Here is a 20976-nt window from a genome sequence, read left to right as displayed (position 1 = left end):
GCAGGTGGTCTTCGGCCCACACTGCATGCCCCAGTCAGACTGGGGTTCTTTAGAAGTGGACACATGCAGTTACAACTCCGTGTGGACAGACAGCATGGGTGGCTCCCTGGAACCCACCGGCGGTACATAAATAAATCCCATTGCAGTGCCCATCACAGCAGAGGTAACGTCAGGTTTAATGCAGGTGGTCTTCGGCCCACACTGCATGCCCCAGTCAGACTGGGGTTCTTTAGAAGTGGACACATGCAGTTACAACTCCGTGTTGACCGACAGCATGGGTGGCTCCCTGGAACCCACCGGCGGTACATAAATATATCCCATTGCAGTGCCCAGCACAGCTGAGCTAACATCAGCTTTAATGCAGGTGGGCTAAAAATTACTAGGATTACAATGTAGGCGAGGGCCCCAAAAAATTGGTGTACCAACAGTACAAATGCACTTCAGAAAAATTGCCCATGCCCAACCAAGAGGGCAGGTGAAACCCATTAATCGCTTTGGTTAATGTGGCTTAATTTGTAACTAGGCCTGTAGGCGGCCCAGTAAAAATAAAAATTGGCTCAGGTGCAGGTTTCAACGCTTTATTGAATTGAGAATTGAAACGTATAAACATTGTTTACAAAAGTTATATAACTGAGCCTTGTGGGCCTCAAAAAAATTGCCCGTTCGGCGTGATTACGTGAGGTTTCAGGAGGAGGAGCAGGAGGGGGAGGATGAATATAATACACAGATTGATGAAGCTAAAAGGTCCCCGTTTTTTATGGTGATAGAGAATGATGCTTCCATCCGCGGGTGCAGCCTACGTATTGTTTAGGTACCGCTGCTGTCCGCTGGTGGAGAAGAGAAGTCTGGGAACATCCAGGCTTTGTTCATCTTTATGATTGTAAGCCTGTCGGCACTGTCTGTTGACAGGCAGGTACGCTTATCCGTGATGATTCCCCCAGCCGCACTAAACACCCTCTCTAACAAGACGCTAGCCGCAGGACAAGCAAGCACCTCCAGGGCATACAGCGCGAGTTCAGGCCACGTGTCCAGCTTCGACACCCAGTAGTTGTAGGGGGCAGAGGCGTCACGGAGGACGGTCGTGCGATCGGCTACGTACTCCCTCACCATCCTTTTACAGTGCTCCCGCTGACTCAGCCTTGACTGGGGAGCCATAAAGCTGTCAAAGGCCTTGGACAGTGTTACCCTGCTTGTGCTGTACATGCTGCCTGATCTCCGCACCTTCCCTGCTACCTGGCCCTCGGAACTGCGTTTTCTGCCACTAGCGCTGTCGGATGGGAATTTTACCATCAGTTTGTCCGCCAGGGTCCTGTGGTATAGCATCACTCTCGAACCCCTTTCCTCTTCGGGTATGAGAGTGGAAAGGTTCTCCTTATACCGTGGGTCGAGCAGTGTGTACACCCAGTAATCCGTAGTGGCCAGAATGCGTGTAATGCGAGGGTCACGAGAAAGGCATCCTAACATGAAGTCAGCCATGTGTGCCAGGGTACCTGTACGCAACACATGGCTGTCCTCACTAGGAAGATCACTTTCAAGATCCTCCTCCTCAGGCCATACACGCTGAAAGGATGACAGGCAAGCAGCATGGGTACCCTCAGCAGTGGGCCAAGCTGTCTCTTCCCCCTCCTCCTCATGCTCCTCCACCTCCTCCTCCTCCTGAACGCGCTGAGATATAGACAGGAGGGTGCTCTGACTATCCAGCGACATACTGTCTTCCCCCGCCTCCGTTTCCGAGCGCAAAGCGCCTGCCTTTATGCTTTGCAGGGAACTTCTCAAGAGGCATAGCAGAGGAATGGTGACGCTAATGATTGCAGCATCGCTGCTCACCATCTGGGTAGACTCCTCAAAGTTTCCAAGGACCTGGCAGATGTCTGCCAACCAGGCCCATTCTTCTGTAAAGAATTGAGGAGGCTGACTCCCACTACGCCGCCCATGTTGGAGTTGGTATTCCACTATAGCTCTGCGCTGCTCATAGAGCCTGGCCAACATGTGGAGCGTAGAGTTCCACCGTGTGGGCACGTCGCACAGCAGTCGGTGCACTGGCAGATTAAACCGATGTTGCAGGGTGGCAGCGTCCGTGTTGGACTTGCGGAAATGTGCGCTGAGCCGGCGCACCTTTCCGAGCAGGTCTGACAAGCGTGGGTAGCTTTTCAGAAAGCGCTGAACCACCAAATTAAAGACGTGGGCCAGGCATGGCACGTGTGTGAGGCTGCCGAGCTGCAGAGCCGCCACCAGGTTACGGCCGTTGTCACACACGAACATGCCCGGTTGGAGGCTCAGCGGCGAAAGCCAGCGGTTGGTCTGCTCTGTCAGACCCTGCAGTAGTTCGTGGGCTGTGTGCCTCTTCTCTCCTAAGCTGAGTAGTTTCAGCACGGCCTGCTGACGCTTGGCCACCGCTGTGCTGCCACGCCGCGCGACACCGACTGCTGGCGACGTGCTGCTGCTGACACATCTTGATTGCGAGACAGAGGTTGCGTAGGAGGAGGAGGAGGGTGGTTTAGTGGAGGAAGCATACACCGCCGCAGATACCACCACCGAGCTGGGGCCCGCAATTCTGGGGGTGGGTAGGACGTGAGCGGTCCCAGGCTCTGACTCGGTCCCAGCCTCCACTAAATTCACCCAATGTGCCGTCAGGGAGATAAAGTGGCCCTGCCCGCCTGTGCTTCTCCACGTGTACGTTGTTAAGTGGGCCTTGGCAGTAACCACGTTGGTGAGGGCGCGTACAATGTTGCGGGAGACGTGGTCGTGCAGGGCTGGGACGGTACATCGGGAAAAGTAGTGGCGACTGGGAACCGAATAGCGCGGGGCCGCCGCCGCCATCATGTTTTTGAAAGCCTCCGTTTCCACAAGCCTATACGGCAGCATCTCCAGGCTGTTAAACGTGCACATAGCCAAATTGAACACTTGAGCGTGCGGGTGTGTGGCAGCGTAATTGCGCTTGCGCTCAAACACTTGCGCTAACGACGGCTGGACGGTGCGCTGAGAGACATTGCTGGATGGGGCCGAGGACAGCAGAGGTGAGGGTGTGGGTGCAGGCCGGGAGACGGTCGTGCCTGTGTCCTGAGAGGGGGGTTGGATCTCAGTGGCAGGTTGGGGCACAGGGGGAGAGGCAGTGGTGCAAACCGGAGGCGGTGAACGGCCTTCGTCCCACCTTGTGGGGTGCTTGGCCATCATATGCCTGCGCATGCTGGTGGTGGTGGCTCCCCGGCTGATCTTGGCGTGACAAACCTTGCACACCACAGTTCGTCGGTCGTCTGCACTCTCAGTGAAAAACTGCCAGACCTTTGAGCACCTCGGCCTCTGCAGGGTGGCATGGCGCGAGGGGGCGCTTTGGGAAACAGTTGGTGGATTATTCGGTCTGGCCCTGCCTCTACCCCTGGCCACCGCACTGCCTCTTCCAACCTGCCCTGCTGCTGCACTTGCCTCCCCCTCTGAAGACCTGTCCTCAGTAGGCTTAGCAAACCAGGTGGGGTCAGTCACCTTATCGTCCTGCTGCTCTTCCTCCGAATCCTCTGTGCGCTCCTCCCTCGGACTTTCTGCAATTACTACTACCTGAGTGATAGACAACTGTGTCTCATCGTCGTCGTCCTCCTCACCCACTGAAAGCTCTTGAGACAGTTGCCGGAAGTCCCCAGCCTCATCCCCCGGACCCCGGGAACTTTCCAAAGGTTGGGCATCGGTCACGACAAACTCCTCCGGTGGGATAGGAACCATTGCTGCCCATTCTGGGCAGGGGCCCGAGAACAGTTCCTGGGAGTCTGCCTGCTCCTCAGAATGTGTCATTGTAATGGAGTGAGGAGGCTGGGAGGAAGGAGGAGCAGCAGGCAGAGGATTCAGAGTTGCAGCAGTGGACGGCGCAGAACTCTGGGTGGTCGATAGATTGCTGGATGCACTTTCTGCCATCCACGACAGGACCTGCTCACACTGCTCATTTTCTAATAAAGGTCTACCGCGTGGACCCATTAATTGTGAGATTAATCTTGGGACGCCATAAACGTGCCTCTCTCCTAATCCCGCAGCAGTCGGCTGCGATACACCTGGATCAGGAGCTCGGCCTGTGCCCACACCCTGACTTGGGCCTCCGCGTCCTCGCCCGCGTCCACGTCCTATAGGCCTACCCCTACCCCTCAGCATGCTGTATTACCAGTAGTGCAGAAACAGAACGCTGTAATTAAATGTGCCGCTTATTGGCCTGTGGTTGGAGGCTGACTTCACTTACGGAACGCACAGCAGAGCCAGGAAAGAATTTTGCGCAAGCCTGTAGTGAGACGTAGGTGCGTGTGACTGAGCTAGTGGAATTCACAGCGCAGAAGCAGTCAAGTGTCCAAAGGCCACTAGTAGCCCTTAAGTATTTTGCTTCTATTTTTTTAAAGGCTGAGCTGAGACAGCAGACAGATACTGTAGGCAGCATATATATGTATACTGTTTCCCTCTGGACGGGATGACGGCGGTGATGTAACGGGCAACGCAGAGCCAGGAAAGAATTTTGCGCAAGCCTGCTGTAACACTTAGCTGCATATTAATTAGGACTACTACCCCCAGCAGAGACGCAGTACACTCAAGACGGTCACAGGCAGCCCAAAGATAGTATTTTTCCCAAATTTTTTTGAAAAAGCCCACTGCCTATATAGACAGTATATCTCTTTCACCTTTCCCACTGTCCCTGCCTCACCACTATATACTATGTAAAATTACTGCAGACTGTTTCCCTCTGGACGGGATGACGGCGGTGATGTAACGGGCAACGCAGAGCCAGGAAACACTTTTGCGCAAGCCTGCTGTAACACTTAGCTGCGTATTAATTAGGACTACTACCGCCAGCAGACACGCAGTACACGGAGGACGGTCACAGGCAGCCCAAATATATTTATTTTTCCCAAATTTGTTTGAGAAAGCCCACTGCCTATATAGAGAGTATATCTCTTTCACCTTTCCCACTGTCCCTGCCTCACCAGTACTGGCCCTATACTATGTACAATGACTGCAGAGTGAGGACGCAATGCTCTGCACGGCCGATATACAAAAAAAAAAAAAAAAGGGCAACACTGCTAAAAGCAGCCTCAACAGTACTGCACACGGTCAGATGTGGCCCTAAGAAGGACCGTTGGGGTTCTTGAAGCCTAAAATAACTCCTATCACTCTCCCTATAGCAGCTCCAGCATCAGCAGCACTTTCCCTGATCTATGTCAGAATGCATCTGTGGTGAGCCGCGGGAGGGGCCGATTTAAATACTTGGGTGACACCTGATCTCACCAGCCACTCACTGCAGGGGGGTGGTATAGGGCTTGAAGGTCGCAGGGGGAAGTTGTAATGCCTTCCCTGTCTTTCTATTGCCCAGAAAAGCGCACTAACGTCTCAGAGAGGAAAGTGAAAGTAACTCGAACATCGCGTGGTGCTCGCCTCGAGTAACGAGCATCTCGAACACGCTAATACTCGAACGAGTATCAAGCTCGGACGAGTACGTTCGCTCATCTCCAATAATGAGATATTGCTCAGTCTGGAAACCATGAATGTTCTTCAAAAAAGAGAGAGAGGAAAGGACACTGGCGTAAGGCTAAAGGGTCTATATTTACTCATATGTCCTCCCTTTTGTCTCTGCTTTCTCTATACTTAACTAATATCACCTTTAAAGGGATACTCTGGCATTAAACTAATGATGACCTGTCCTCAGGATAGGTAATTAATAATTGACTGGTGGTATTCTACCACTCTAAACAGGGCCGATCAACTGAATGAAGAGGCCATGGCAGTCAGGTGAGTGCTACACCCTCTTCTCAGGCATGTAATGTCAGATTCATCGGTAATGCTACCTGAGAGCAGCTCAGACTCAATTGAATGTGACTGAGCAGCAATACCAGGCACAGTGACCATACAATGTACAGTGCTGTGCCTGGCAGAGACGGAAGTGACAGCGATGCTCACTTGAGTGCTGCTGTCACTTCAATCAACTGATCAGTGGGAGGTGGACTCATGCTGATCAACTATTGTTGACCTATCTTGAGGATAGGTCATCATTAGTTAGTGCTGTAAAACCCCTTTAATTCTTCGTATTTGCATAGATGTTCTAAGTGATTATTTCCAGCTCCATGATCAATGCCCCAGTTGGCTATTATTCAGATAAGCATATTAGACCTCTTATTTCATGTCATGGGCTGGAGATATCCTAATGTCAACTCCCCTCTGAGCCCTACTCAATTCAATTCTTTGCTCCCACTGTAAAATCTATAAACCACTAAAAATAGCATTGGAGTTACCCAGAAACACATTACATGCAATGTTTTTTTTTAATGTCTTGAATTTTTGATCTACATAGGCTGGTTATATGTTGTATTTACTATGAAATTTGTTTAATCAATGTTTATGACTTTTCAGAATAAGCTGTCTTGCGTATGCATGAGAAATAGAACCATCTATGGCCATTATACAATAGGACTTGTATCCTCTTTTTTAAAGCTGTTTTCTCCTCTGCAGGCTCCATCTCTCAATTGTCAGTTTTTCCTGAGCTAGTGGGTCTAGATTAGCCACTATGAGGTCTCCTATTTAGCTCACACATAGGAGAGCAGGTTTCTCTCTAGAACACCCTTAAAAGCAGCAGTGGCATGGAGGACAATTTACAGCAGTAGTAAGCAGTGCAGATGTGAATCTAGCACTGGGAGAGGATAAAACACTTAAAGGGGTTGTCTGGCCATAGACAATTAATGTTAAAACTTCTATTTGCCCAATACAATGCACTTTGTAATATACATTGTGCATTGTAAATTAGGCAAACAGAAGTTATTCACTTACCTTTTGGGGTGCCCCCCCGCCCCCCCCCCCCCCCCCCCCCGTGTTGCTTCTCGGTTGCCATTGGATCTGACAAGTCTTCTCCTCTTCTTGTCGGGACAACGGGGACGCGCTTCTCCAGCACAGCTCCGCGCATGTGCAGAAGAACTTCAGCCGCTGGGAAGCTCAGTTCTTCCTGCAGGGGAGGCGTGGCTGCTGGCTCTTCATCTCCAAGGTATCTAAGGGGAGGAGAATGAGTGGAGGGGCGGGCTCTCGCGGGGGGGGGGGGGGGGGGGAGGAGGATGGATGTGTGCAAGTGGTGTGCGGGGACCCAGCTGACAGAAGTGTCGCGGGGGGGGGGGGGGGGCTGGGGGTGCTAGTGGTGTGTGTGTGTGCTAGTGGTGTGCAGGGACCCAGCTGACAGAAGTCGCGGGGGGGGGGGGGGGGGGTAGGCGGGGAGTGCAAGTGGTGTGCAGTGGTGTGCGGGGACCCAGCTGACAGAAGTTACAGGGGGGGGGGGGGGTTGTGGGGGTGCTAGTGGTGTGCAGTGTTGTGTGTGTGTGCTAGTGGTGTGCAGAGGTGTGTGTGTGCGCGCGCGCGCTAGTGGTGTGCAGGGACCCAGCTGACAGTGACAGAAGTCGCGCGGGGGGATGGGGGGGGGGGGGGGCGGCGTGCTAGTGGTGTGCGGTCACATAGACTTGTCGCGGTGGGGTGTGCGGTCACATAGACTTGTCGCGGTGGGGTGTGCGGTCACATAGACTTGTCGCGGTGGGGTGTGCGGTCACATAGACTTGTCGCGGTGGGGTGTGCGGTCACATAGACTTGTCGTGGTGGGGTGTGCGGTCACATAAACTTGTCGCGGTGGGGTATGCGGTCACATAGACTTGTCGCGGTGGGGTATGCGGTCACACTGTATAGGGATGCTGTGGATGGGGGGACTGTGGGGGGCATGTGGAGGGGGGCTACTTTGGAGTGCACTGGGGGGACTCTGGGGGGGTGGCATGTGTAGGGGGGGTACTGTGGGGGGGGGGGAATACTGGGGGGACACTGTTGAGGGGGGACTGTGGAGAATGCTGTGGTTGGGGGGGAATGAGGGGGGCATGTGGAGGGGGGCTACTTTGAAGGGCACTGTAGGGGTGACACTGGGGGGCACTGTGGGGGGCATGTGTAGGGGGTACTGTGGAGGGCACTGTTTGTGGCACTGTAGGGGGGGACTGTGGGGGATCATTAGGGGGGCACTGTGGGAGAGTGCACTGTGGGGGGGGGGTCGCTGTTGGAGGGGCACTATGGGGGCATGTGTGTGTGGGGAAATGTTTTGTTTTACTTTACTTTAGCAGGGTGGGGGGGCAGTAGGTAGCCTTGCAGTGGGGGGCTGCAGGAGAGTTCTCTCTCAGCTGTCCCCAGCCCCTCTCCATTCACTATACATAGTGCTGCTGTTTACTTTCATGGTAGGATTTTATCCTGAACCATGAGTGTATGACAGTCTCCCCTGGCCACAACCCCTATGATTATAGTATTCAGCAGGGGGCGGGGCCTGGGTGGGGAGAGACTGTAGATCAGTTCAATAGAGGTGGGCGTGTCATGGGCGGGGCTAGGACGTGAGCTGAGGGAGGCCATGAAATCCTGCCTTTTCATGCCTCTTACTGCCATCGGGAGTGCACACACAGAGGAGGGAGAGCGCAGAACATTGTGGGAAGGCAGCACAGAGGCGCCATCTTTGAAAGCTGCAGTGAAGATCAGATTCTAAGGTAATAAACTGACATTCCAGCTGATCTGCCTGCCGGTTTGAGCCCCTGTATGCTGTGTGTTACTATCCTTACTGAAAGGGAAGCAGCAGCATTATAAAAAATTTTTACCCTGTGTGGCCGGACAACCCCTTTAAGTCCTATGTCCACAGACACACACAGTTTCCAAGTATGGAATCCCGCAGCGGATTCCACCCATGCCCACAGCTATGATGCCTAAAAAGACATTTACTTACCTGCCCGGCGGCCATGCGGGCCTTCTCTATCGTGGTCGGCTCTTCTTTCTTCTGTACGGCGGCTCTCCTGCTTTCTTGCAGATCCGCGGCACGGACGCAGTGTCAGCTGCGTCTGTGCCGCGGATCGGATGGCTTCCATTGACTTCAATGGAAGCCATCCGTGCGGGAAACCCAGAAAATGGAGCATGCTGCAGGCTTTTTTCCACGCGTGCAATCCGCAGGTCGGAAAAAAATAACATCAGCAGGTATTTAATTACCTGCAGATGCCCGATGTCTGTCTATGGGCATATTTAACTGCGGATCATATGCGCAGATTTCACAATTCAATTTTGGTCATGGACATGAGGCCTTACTAGTAGCTGCAGAAGTGTCACTGTGCTTTCTTGTTTCTGTCTTCCTCTAGCAGCTGCCTTCTCCTCTATACTCTATTGACTTCTGTAAGCTATAACGGTAATCGGATTCTCTTGGTGTATGAACTTGTGATCAAAGTACAACATGGTGGCTCGATGATTAGCATGGTTACCTCACAGCACTAAGGTCCTAGGTGCTAATTTGCATGGATTTCCTTTGAGTACTCTGTTTTCCTGCTACATTCCAAACTCATATTAACAGGCAAATATAGATTGTGAGCCCCCATGGGGACATCTGATGCACCAGAGAAGCTCCAACAGTTAAGCGGCCAGAAATACACAGTAAGAATACCCAGTCAGATGTTTTCCGACATCTGAGCTGTACAGGCTTCAATCAGAATCTCTGAAGAAGTCAGACAATGGATTGGAAAGGCTTAAAACTATAGATGAACCCCCCTGAGCTTCAGCTTGCAAGCTGCTTGACTTGCGGGCAGGCTCATAACCTGAGTTTTTGCTCTTAAATCAAAGCAAAAACTAGGGACAGAGCCTGCTCACAAGTCAAAAAACTCGCAAGCTGAGGCACTCATAACCCAAGGTACCACTGTATATCAAAACACCCAAAGCAAAATGAAGAACTCATTCTTATACTTTATTTTATCGTAAATATACAATTTTTTTTAATAGCTTTTTACCCCCCCAAAAAAACTAAAAAGCGGGGAGAAGGGGGGTGAAAAGGAGTCAGTGAAAAAAGATATTTAGGCTGCCTGCAGACAAGCGGGTCGGATCCGGCCGCAGGACCCGACCCGAGCGCCTGCAGGGACGAGCGCGTACTCACCCGCGCCCGGCGTCCCCGGCTCTTTCATGTGCCGGCTGCAGGGCAGCCGGCGCATGCGCAGACCGGAGCCGGCGGCCGAGTGAGTGACATTTCTGGAAAATAGGAAATAGGACATACTGCGGTTTGTTTGCCGCGTGAGATTTCGCTCGGCCGTCTGCATAGGATTGCGTTTGTTAACGCAATCCTATGCAGGCGGCCTTAAAAAGCCTTATATGTCACAGGAAAAAAAAAGCTGCAAAAATAATTTTGTTAGCTGAAGGAAAAAAAATAAGGCATTAAAACCACCACATAGGTAAAATCCCTAAAAAGTGTCTGGTCATTAAGGTACAAAACAGCCTGGTCCTTAACCCCTTCCCGCCCCAGGACGTACCGGTACATCCTGGGAGCCTGGTACTTCTCGCAACAGGACGTACCGGTACGTCCTCGGGATAGCGCGAGATCAGATATGATCCCGCACTATCCCGCATCGGGAGCCGGCTATCAGTCACAGCCAGCGTCCCGCTGCAACAGCGGGGGGCATCGGAGATGCGCCCCCCGCTGTTAACCCCTTCCCTGCCGCGATCTAAGTAGATCGCGGCAGTGAAAGAGTTCACAGAGGGACCGCACTCCCTCTGTGTCTCCGGCCGGCACTTGCGATTTCATCGCGAGAGCCCGGCCTGTCACCATGGCAACAGGACGCCACGCACTGGCATCCTGTATTGCCTATGCCTATGATCATTGTATAAGCGATCATAGGCACAGTGCTGCAAGTCCCTCAGAGGGACTCAAATAGTGTAAAAAAAAGGAAATAAAAATGTAAAAAAAATGTTAAAAACCCCTTTTTTAATGCTTTTTCTAATATTAGCATAAAAAAAGGTAAAAATAAAATTAAAACCCCGCATATTGGGTATTGACGCGTCCGTGTACGGCAAAAAGCGTTACAAAATACGCTAAAAAACAGAGGCAAAATGCTAATTTTTAGCATTTTGCCTCCCAAAAAATGCAATAAAAGTGATCAAAAAAGCCGTACATTCCCCAAAATGGAACCAACAAAAACTGCAGCTCGTCTCGCAAAAAATAAGCCCTTATAGAGCTCCGTACATAGAAAAATAAAAAAGTTACCGGACTTTGAATGCAGCTATAGAGAAAAAAAAAAGATTTCCAAAAAAAAGGGTTTTTATTGCAAAAAAGTGTAAAAACCTAAAAAAATATATAAGAATTTTGGTATCGTTGTAACCGTACCGACCCGCAGAAAAAATTTAGTGTGTCATTTATGCTGCATGATTAACGCTGTAAAAAAAAAAAAAAAATCTATGGCAGAATTGATGCGTTTTCTCTCCCTGTTATCATAAAAAAATTATAAAAGTTTTACGATATAGCCTATGTACCCAAAAATGGCACTGATAAAAACTACAGCTCGCCACGCAAAAAACAAGCTCTTATAAGGCCGCGCCGATGGAAAAATAAAAAAGTTATGGCTTTTGAAAAACGGAGATGGAAAAATACCAAAAAAATCCTCAACGCCAAAATAGGCCATGTCATTAAGGGGTTAAGGGGGTTAAGTCAAAATAAACACATCCCACATAAAGTCCTCCATTTCTATAATTTACCTGATTCAATCTTGTTTAGTATTTTCCTAGCACACTGTACAAACGCTTCCTCCACATTTTCTCCTGTAAGCGCACTTGTCTCCAAAAACATCAGTTCTAGAAAAAAAAGGAGAAAAAAAAAATAAGTAAACACTTGATACTAAATGTATAAAATTAAAAATACAAAATTAAATATTGCAGGATGCAAGAGATGAAAAGAAATAACTGAAAATTAACTGTTGTATCTATGAATCTCTAAAGAGAAAAGGTTAGCTTTTTAACTCCATAACCCCTTAGACACCACACTGTTTTGCTTTTTTCCATTTTCGTTTTTTCCTCCCCCCCTTTAAAAAATTCTAACTCCTTTATTTATCCATCGACATAGCTGTATGAGGACTTGTTTTTTGCGGGACGAGTTGTATTTTTCCAATGGTGCTATTTCATGTACCATATAATGTACTGAAAAACTTTTAAGTCAAGAGAAATGGAAAAAAAATGACATTTCGCTACCTTTCAGAGCGTCGTTTCTACGGCGCACAAACTGCAACAAGAATGACATAATTTTATTCTATGGGTCAGTACGATTACTACGATACCAAACTTGTATAGTTTTTTTTGCTGTACTACTTATATATTTTTTTAAAGATAATTAAATTTTTCAAAATAATTTTCTGTCTCCATCTTCTGCGCACAATAACTTTTTTATTTTTCCATCAATATAGTTGTGCGACGGCTCATTTTGTGCGATACGTCCTGTCGTTTCCGTTTTTTATCATGTTGGATTACTTAGGACTTTTGATCGCTTTTAATTACATTTTTCCTTGGCAACAGGGTGACCAAAAAAAGCGCATTTCTGGCATTTTTTTTTCTGATGACGCTCACCGTACGCAGTAAATATTTTATTACCTTGCTACATCTGACATTTACAGACACAACGATACCAAATATGTATTTTTGTTTCCTTATTTAGATTTATTGTAAATATGGAAAAGGTTTTTTCTTTTAAATTACTATTTAAAAAAATATCTATAATAAAACTCTATCGTTTCTATTTTCACTTTTTCTTTTAGTCCTCCTGGGGGAACACAAGTATGATGTAATGCCATAGCATTAAATCATACTGCATTCTGACAGGCAGCCTATCAAGCCACCCCACGGGGATGACTTGATATGCTCTCTGCCATGACAGCCCTGGGGCCTTTCAGAAGGACCCCAGCTGCCATGACACCCATACGGCTCCCTCGATCTCACCACGGGGGAGCCGTATGGGTGTCATGGTAGCCGGGGCCATGGCAGAATGCCCATTAAGCCATCCCCGTGGCAGCCGCATTTAAAGGGTTAATAGTCCTGATCGGCCGTGCGGCAGCTGACACCTGCGATGTATGGAAGGAGACAGCAGCGCTATCTCCCTCCATACACGTCCTGCAACGACAGGACGTAAAAAGACTATAGCGTGGTCACTAAGGGGTTTATGACTGTCCTATTTTAGACCCTAATGACTAAACACTCTGAGCTTTTTTTTCATAGTATCATTCCATAACTTTTTAATTTTTCCATAGACCTAGCCGCAGGAGGGCTTGTTTTTTGTGGGACAAGTTGTATTTTTTCCTGGCATCATTTTGGGTACAATGCATTGTATAAATCATTAAAAACTTAGTGGTGGTAGTGGTGGGGGGAATTTCCCCATTGCTTTTTGAATGTCAGTTTTATGGCGTTCAGCATGTGGAATAAATAGTATGTTAGGCTGAATGAAGACAATGTCCATCTAATTCAGCCTCTTTCAACCTCCTTGTTGATCCAGGAGAAGGCAAAAAACACCAAGAGGCAGAAGCTAATTAGCCAATTTGGGGGAAAAATTCCTTCCTAACTCCATAATGGCAATCAGAATAATCCCTGGATCAACCTTTGATAGTTCCTAACTGAATGTAAGACCCGGAACAACCACCCCGCTGGTCACCTAATGTCTATATCCTGTACTATCATACCGCTCCAGAAAGACGTCTAGTCCACTCTTAAACTCCTCAATGGATTTTGCCATCACCATGTCCTCAGGCAGAGAGTTCCACAGTCTCACGGCTCTTACATTAAAGAACCCCCTTCTATCTTTGTGATGAAACCTGCTTTCTTCTAGACGTAGCGGATGCCCTCTTGTTACCATTGCAGTCCTGAATAGAAACAGAGATGAGCGAGCACCAAAATGCTCGGGTGCTCGGTAATCGAGTCGAACTTTTCGTAATGCTCGAGAACTCGTTTCGAGTAACAAACGCCATCAATGTGGGACTCGAGCATTTTTGTATGGGACCGATGCTCCGCATAGGGGATGATTTGTGAAACACTGGAAAACATCAGAAAGTCATGGAAACACCACAGAAACGGATAAGGAACGACAGGGGCAGCATGCATGGCTGTATCTGAAGCTCCCAGGTCCCATTATTAAGCCACAATGGGGGCAACAGCCTGGCGGTCACCCCCCTCATTAGCAAGGCACGCGCGCTGGCACATCTTAGCTAAGCACCATACTAGCTGCAACCAAGGACAATCACTGCCTGCGGGTGACACCGCTGCCTCTTCTCCTGGGTTTACATGCTGGCATTGCTGTCCAACCACTCGCACGAGCCTGCGTCCACAGCGCACACACAATTTTCCCTGCGCAGCGTTCAACTGGCCTCATGCCACACGCTTGTGTCATAGCCACACCACCCTCATGTCAATTTATAAGTGCATCTGCGATGAGGAAGAACCGAAGACACACACTGCAGAGAGTTGGCAGGGTCAGGCAGTGACCTCCTTTGAAAGTGTGGGCGATAGCCCACAATGAGGATGAGAATTGATGATAAATTAACGTACAATCATCATTCCAATCCTGTGCCACCTCCGTCACAAAATTGTCAGGAGCCGCGAATGTAGGCATAAAGGGGACTCAGGTGCCAGCACTTCTACACATCTCCACAATGCAGGAGCACATACTAACACCAAAGATTGCTTTGAAGCAGGAGGTGTCGCAAAAGTTGCCACCACAGGTATACAGTAACCCTGTGAAAGTCTCATGAAATCACTAACGCTTCCTGTGAATGCTCCAATCCAGTATCCCGGATAACTGTGGTAATTTGGAGCACGAGAGATAATACATGCCGACAAACGCTGATCCCCAGACCCCAAGCAGAAGGAGGAGGTGGCATAATAAGGCCGAGGAACTGTGACCGAGGTAGGACCCGCAATACTCTGTGTGGGAAGCACGTGAGCGGGCCCAGGGTCAGGCTCGGTCCCAGCCTCCACCTTGTGTGACCCAAGGTGCTGCGAGTTACATAGCAATGGGAAATCCATGTGTCCCCACACAATTCATTCTGTGTAGGTGTCAGATAGCTGAACACCTCAAATGGGAAAGCCTTCTGCGCCCTACCCAAGTTAGTCAGTGTATTTGTGCCAGATAGCTAAAACACCGCAATAGGAAATCTTTGTGCACCCACAGCATAGGCGAGCCCATGAAACCCAAGGAAAGTATTAAACATGAAGCAATTACAGTGCCCAAACATGGCAAAGTTTCACCCCGCCCAGGACCTCAGCCTTTGCACATACCCTCAGCAATCGTGGGCATAAAGCGGACTGGGATGCTAGTACAGCTGTGAACGTCTCATTAAATCAGTTACGGTTGCTTTCATCCCTCCAAAGACTGGATGAACCCCAAAGAAGTTCCACAGGCCAAACCTGGCACAGTTGCACCCCCCCCCCCTCCTGGACTTCGGCCTCTGCCTACACCCTCAGCAATCGTGGGCATAAAGCGGACTTTGATGCTAGTACAGCTGTGGACATCTTCTTAATTCAGTTATGCTCCTTTAGATTGGTTCAAACCAGTGTCTCAGATAACTGTGGTAACACGAGAGCAAATACATGTCGACCAACGCTGATCCCCAGACTCCAAGCAGGAGGAGGAGGTGGCACTCTGCACCCTACCCAAGTCATTTAGTGTATTTGTGCCAGATAGCTAAAACACCGCAATGGGAAATCTTTGTGCACCCACAACATAGGCGAGCCCATGAAACTCAAAGACAGTATTACACATGAAGAAATCAGAGTGCCCACACATGGCAGAGTTTCACCCCGCCAAAGACCTGGGCCACACTTCTGCCCTAGTCATTCTGTGTATTTCTGCCAGATAGGTAAAACACCGCAATGGGAAAGCCGTTTGCACCCTACCCAAGTCAGTCAGTGTATTTGTGGCAGACAGGTAAAACAACGCAATGGGAAGTCTTTGAGTTTCTCGGGCTCGCCTATGCCGTGGGTGCACAAAGACGGTACTACAGATAAAGAAATCAGAGTGCCCAAACATGGCAGAGTTTCAGCCAGACAAGGACCTCGGCCTCGGCCCACACCCTCAGTAATCGTGGACATAAAGTGGACTCGGATTTTAGTACAGCTTTGAACGTCTCCTTGAATCAGTTACAGTTGCTTTCATCGCTCCAAAGACTGGATGAACCACCAAGAAGTTCCACAGGCCAAACCTGGCGCAGTTGATTCTTCCCTCCTAAGACATTGGCCTCTGCCCACAACCTCAGTGTGTAATGCTAGTACAGCTGTGAACGTTTCAATTATTCAGTAACGCTCCTTTTGTTTGGCCCAAACCAGTGTCTCAGATAACTGTGGTAACACGAGAGAAAATACATGTTGCCCAGCGTTGAAACCCAGACCCCAAGCAGGAGGAGGAGGTGGCATAATAAGGCCGAGAAACCATGACCGAGGTAGGACCCGCAATACTCTGTGTGGGAAGTACGTGAGCGGGCCCTGGGTCAGGCTGGGTCCCAGCCTCCACCTTGTGTGACCCAAGGTGCCGTGAGTTACATAGCTATGGGAAATCCATGTGTCCCCACACACGTCATTCTGTGTATGTGTCAGGCAGCTGAACACTGCTATGGGAAACCTTTGTGCACCCACAGTATGGGCAGACCCCTGAAACGTTTCTGTTGCAAGAGTATAGGCGGACCCCAGTAACAATTATATAGCAAGAGTATAGGCAGACCCCTGTAACATTTCAGTAGCAAGAGTATAGGCGGACCCCAGTAACATTTCTGTAGCAAAAGTATAGGCGAACCCCTCAAACCTTTCAGTAGCAAGTGTATAGGCGGACCCCAGTAACATTTCTGTAGCAAGTGTAAAGGCGGACCCCAGTAACATTTCTGTAGCAAGAGTATAGGCGGACCCCTGTAACATTTCTGGAGCAAGAGTATAGGTGGGCCCCAGTAACATTTCTGTAGCAAAAGTATAGGCGAATCCCTCAAACCTTTCAGTAGCAAGTGTATAGGCGGACCCCAGTAACATTTCAGTAGCAAGAGTATAGCCGGACCCCTGTAACATTTCTGTAGCAAGAGTATAGGCGGACCTCAGTAACATTTCTGTAGCAAGAGTATAGGCGGACCTCAGTAACATTTCTGTAGCAAGAGTATAGGCAGACCCCAGTAACATTTCTGTAGCAAGAGTATAAGTGGACCCCTGTAACATTTCTGTAGCAAGAGTATAGGTGGACCCCAGTAACAATTATGTAGCAAGAGAATAGGCAGACCCCTCAAACCTTTCAGTAGCAGGTATATAGGCAGACCCCAGTAACATTTTCTGTAGCAAGAATGTAGACGAACCCCTGAAACATTGGTGTACCAAGAGTATAGGTGAACACCTGAAAAAATTTGGTTACCAAGAGTATAGGCGAAGGCCGGAAAAATTAGTTAGGTAACAGTATAGGCAAGGGCCTGAAAAATTGGTGTACCAAGCGTACAAGTGTACCCCTGAAAATTTGCTCAACTGCGAGGGCAGGTGAAACCCATAAACATTTTTTAAAGATACAGCTCGCTGTTGCTTAATTTGTAACAGAGCCTGGAGGCAGCCCTCTGAAAAAATTGGTTTCTGGTAAAGTATAAAAACTTTTGAAACTTTTAAAAATTGTAAAAAACTTTTAAACAGAGCCTTTTGGGTGCAAGAAAAAATTGGCAGTTCAGCGTGATGACAGGCTGTTTTAGGAGGAGGAGGAGGAGGAGTAATAATATCCGAGAGGGATTGACGAAGCTAATTCCCCCTTTTTCTGCGGTGATAAAGGATGCATTTTTCCCCTGTTGCAGCGAAGAGAATCATTAGGTTCCGCTGCTTTTCGCCGGTGGAAAAGAAAAGTCTGGGGAAATCCAGCCTTTGTTCATCTTTATGAGGGTAAGCGCTGGCAGTTGGCAGGCGGGCACGCTTATCCGTGAGGATCCCCCCAGATGCACTAAACACCCTCTCTGACAAGACGCTAGCAACAGGGCAGGCCAGCACCTCCAGGGCGTACAGTGCAAGTTCGGGCCACGTGTCCAACTTTGACACCCAATAGTTGTATGGAGCAGAGGGATCACGGAGGACGGTGTTACGATCGGCTATGTACTCTCTCACAATCTTTTTACAGTGCTCCCTCCGACTTAGCCTTGACTGGGGAGTGGTGACACAGTCTTGCTGGGGAGCCATAAAAATGGCAAAGGCCTTGGAGAGTATTCCCCTGCCTGCACTGGACATTCTGCCTGATCCCCGCGCCTCCCCTGCTAGTTGGCCCTCGGAACTGCGTCTTCTGCCACTAGCACTATCAGATGGGAACCTTAGCATCACTCTTTCCACCAGGGCTCTGTGGTATTGCATCACTCTCGTACCCCTTTCCTCTTTGGGAATGAGAGTGGAAAGCTTCTCCTTATACCGTGGGTCTACAAGGGTGTATACCCAGTAATCTGTGTTGGGCAGAATGCATCTAATGCAAGCGTCACGGGAAAGGCAGCCTAACATGAAGTCAGCCATGTGTGCCAGGGTCCCAGTACGCAACACATCGCTGTCCTCACTAGGAGGACGACTTCAGGATCCTCCTCCTCCTCTTTAGCCCATACATGCTTAACAGATGAGAGGCAAGCAGCATGGGTACCCTCTGCAGTGTGGCCAGCAGTCTCTTCTCCCTCCTCCTCCTCCTCCTCCTCCTCCTCCAAAACGCGCTGAGATATAGACATGAGGGTGGGCTGGCTATCAAGCGACATACTGTCATCCGCCGACTCCTGTTCCAACCGCCAAGCGTCGGCCTTTATGCTTAGCAGTGAACTTCTCAGCAAGCAAAGCAGCGGGATGGTAACGCTAATGATGACCGTACGCTGCTCACCATTTGGGTAAACTCCTCAAAGTTTCCGAGGACATGACAGGTGTCTGCCATCCATGCCACTCCTCAGTAAAGAATTGCGGAGGCTGACTACCACTCTGCCGCCCATGTTGCAGCTGGTATTCCACTATTGCTCTACGCTGCTGATACAGCCAGGCCAACATGTGCAGCGTAGAATTCCAGCGTGTGGGCACGTCGCACAGCAGTCGATGCTCTGGCAGCTGAAACCGATGTTGCAGGGTCTTCAGGGTGGCAGCGTCCGTGGTGGACTTGCGGAAATGTGCGCAGACACGGCACACCTTGCCGAGGAGGTCAGACAAGTGCGGGTAGTTTTTCAGAAACCACTGAACCACCAGATTGAAGACATGGACTAGGCATGGCACGTGTGTGAGGCTGCCGAGCTGCAGAGCCGCCACCCAGTTATGGCCGTTGTCACACACGACCATGCCCGGTTGGAGGCTCAGCGGCGAAAGCCAGAGGTCGGTCTGCTCTATCACACCCTGCAACAGCTCGGGGGCCGTGTGCCTCTTGTCACCCAAGCTGATTAGTTTCAGCGCGGCTTGCTGACGCTTGCCCACCACTGTGCTGCCGCGCCGCGCACTACCGACTGCTGGCGATGTGCTCACACTTCCTAATTGAGAGGTGGAGGTGGCGGAGGAGGAAGAGGAGTTTTGAGGAGGTGGCATAAAACGCCGCAGATACCAGCACTGAGGTAGGACCTGCTATTCTGGGTGTGGGTAGAACGTGAGAGGTCCCATGCTCTGACTCGGTCCCAGCTGCCACGAAGTTCACCCAATGTGCCATCAGGGAGATACAGTGGCCCTGCTCGCCAGTACTTGTCCATGTGTCCGTGGTTAAGTGGACCTTCCCAGTAACCGCGTTTGTGAGGGCGCGGTTTATGTTGCAGACGTAAACGAGAGACGTGCTGGTGTAGGGCGGGGACAGCACACCGGTAAAAAATAGTGGCGACCGAGTAGCGCGGGACCGCCGCCACCATCATGTTTTTGAAAGCCTCCGTTTCCACAAGCCTGTACGGCAGCATCTCCAGGCTGATTAACTTGGCAATGTGCACGTTTAAAGCTTGTGCATGCAGGTGAGTGGCGGCGTATTTCCGCTTTGCTCCATAGCTTCTGTTAGCGACAGCTAAACGCTGCGCTGAGAGACATTGCTTGATGGAGTGGAGGACCGTGGAGGTGAGGGTGTGGGTGCAGGCCGAGAGGCGCTCATGCCTGCGTCCTGAGAGTGGGATTGGATCTGTGTGCCAGGTTGTGGCACAGGGGAAGAGGCTGTGGTGTGACCCGGAGGGGGTGAATGGCCTTCGTCCCACCTTGTGGGGTGCTTGGCCATCATATGCCTGTGCATGCTGGTGGTGCTGAGGCTGGTAGTTGTGGCTCCCTGGCTGATCTTGATGCGGCACAGGTTGCACACCACTGTTTGTCGGTCTTCCGTGCTCTCACTAAAAAACATCCAGACCTTTTAACACCTAGCCCTCTGCATGGAGGCTTGCCGCAAGGGGGTGCTGTGGGAAACAGTTGGGGGATTCTTGGCTCTGTGTCTCATCGTCATCGTCCTCCTCACCCACACAAAGCTCTTCAGACAGTTGCCGGAAGTCCCCAGCCTCATCACCCAGACTTCGGGAACTTTCCAAAGGTTGGGCATCGGTCACGACAAACTCCTCAGGTGAGAGAGGAACTGTTTTTTCCCACTCAGGGCAGGGACCCGAGAACAGTTCCTGGGAGTCTGCCTGCTCAGAATATGTCATTTTCATGGAATGAGGAGGCTGGGAGGAAGGAGGAGCAGCCAGAGGATTCAGAGTTGCAGTCCCTAGGCCGGGAGTAGTGGACTGCGTAGAAGACTGGGTGGTTGATACATTGCTGGACGCGTTTTCTGCCATCCACGACAGGACCTGCTAGCACTGCTCTGTTTGCAATAAATGTCTACCACGCGGACCCGCAAATTGTGATATGAATCTGGGGAGCCCAGAAACTTGCCTCTCCCCTAATCCCTCAGCAGCCGGCTGTGATTCACCCCGCCCAGGACCTTGGCCTGTGCCCACACCCTCACTTGGACACCCGCGTCCACGTCGTCGACCCTTACTCCTACTCCTCATCATGGCGCATTAAGGATAGAGCAGGGCCCAAATAAATTATCCCACTGTACAGCGCTGACAACTGTGGCTAATTCAAAGCACACAGAGATTTGTAGATAGCAGAGGCTCTATGATGTGACTTGAAAAAATTAACCTGCTGTCTTGCGCTGATACCTAGGGGTGATTTACCGCTCGCAGAGACTTGTAGATAAAAGAGGCTGTATGGAGTGGGAGAAGACTCTAA

The 20976-nt window shown here is 50.1% G+C and overlaps 1 protein-coding gene across 1 annotated transcript in view; it reads right to left on the bottom strand.

The window, feature by feature from the left end:
* The window catches only part of RAB4A (RAB4A, member RAS oncogene family), a 134621-nt gene that overhangs the window by 9448 nt on the left and 104197 nt on the right, over positions 1 to 20976 (bottom strand). The window contains exon 6 of the mRNA XM_066596018.1: positions 11518 to 11613. Within this exon, the coding sequence (XP_066452115.1) occupies positions 11518 to 11613 (96 nt within the window). The remainder of the gene's footprint in view (positions 1 to 11517; positions 11614 to 20976) is intronic.

This window comes from Eleutherodactylus coqui, chromosome 3, assembly GCF_035609145.1.
Source record: "Eleutherodactylus coqui strain aEleCoq1 chromosome 3, aEleCoq1.hap1, whole genome shotgun sequence".
NCBI classification, from domain to species: domain Eukaryota; kingdom Metazoa; phylum Chordata; class Amphibia; order Anura; family Eleutherodactylidae; genus Eleutherodactylus; species Eleutherodactylus coqui.
This window is presented reverse-complemented; position numbering and strand designations above follow the sequence as displayed.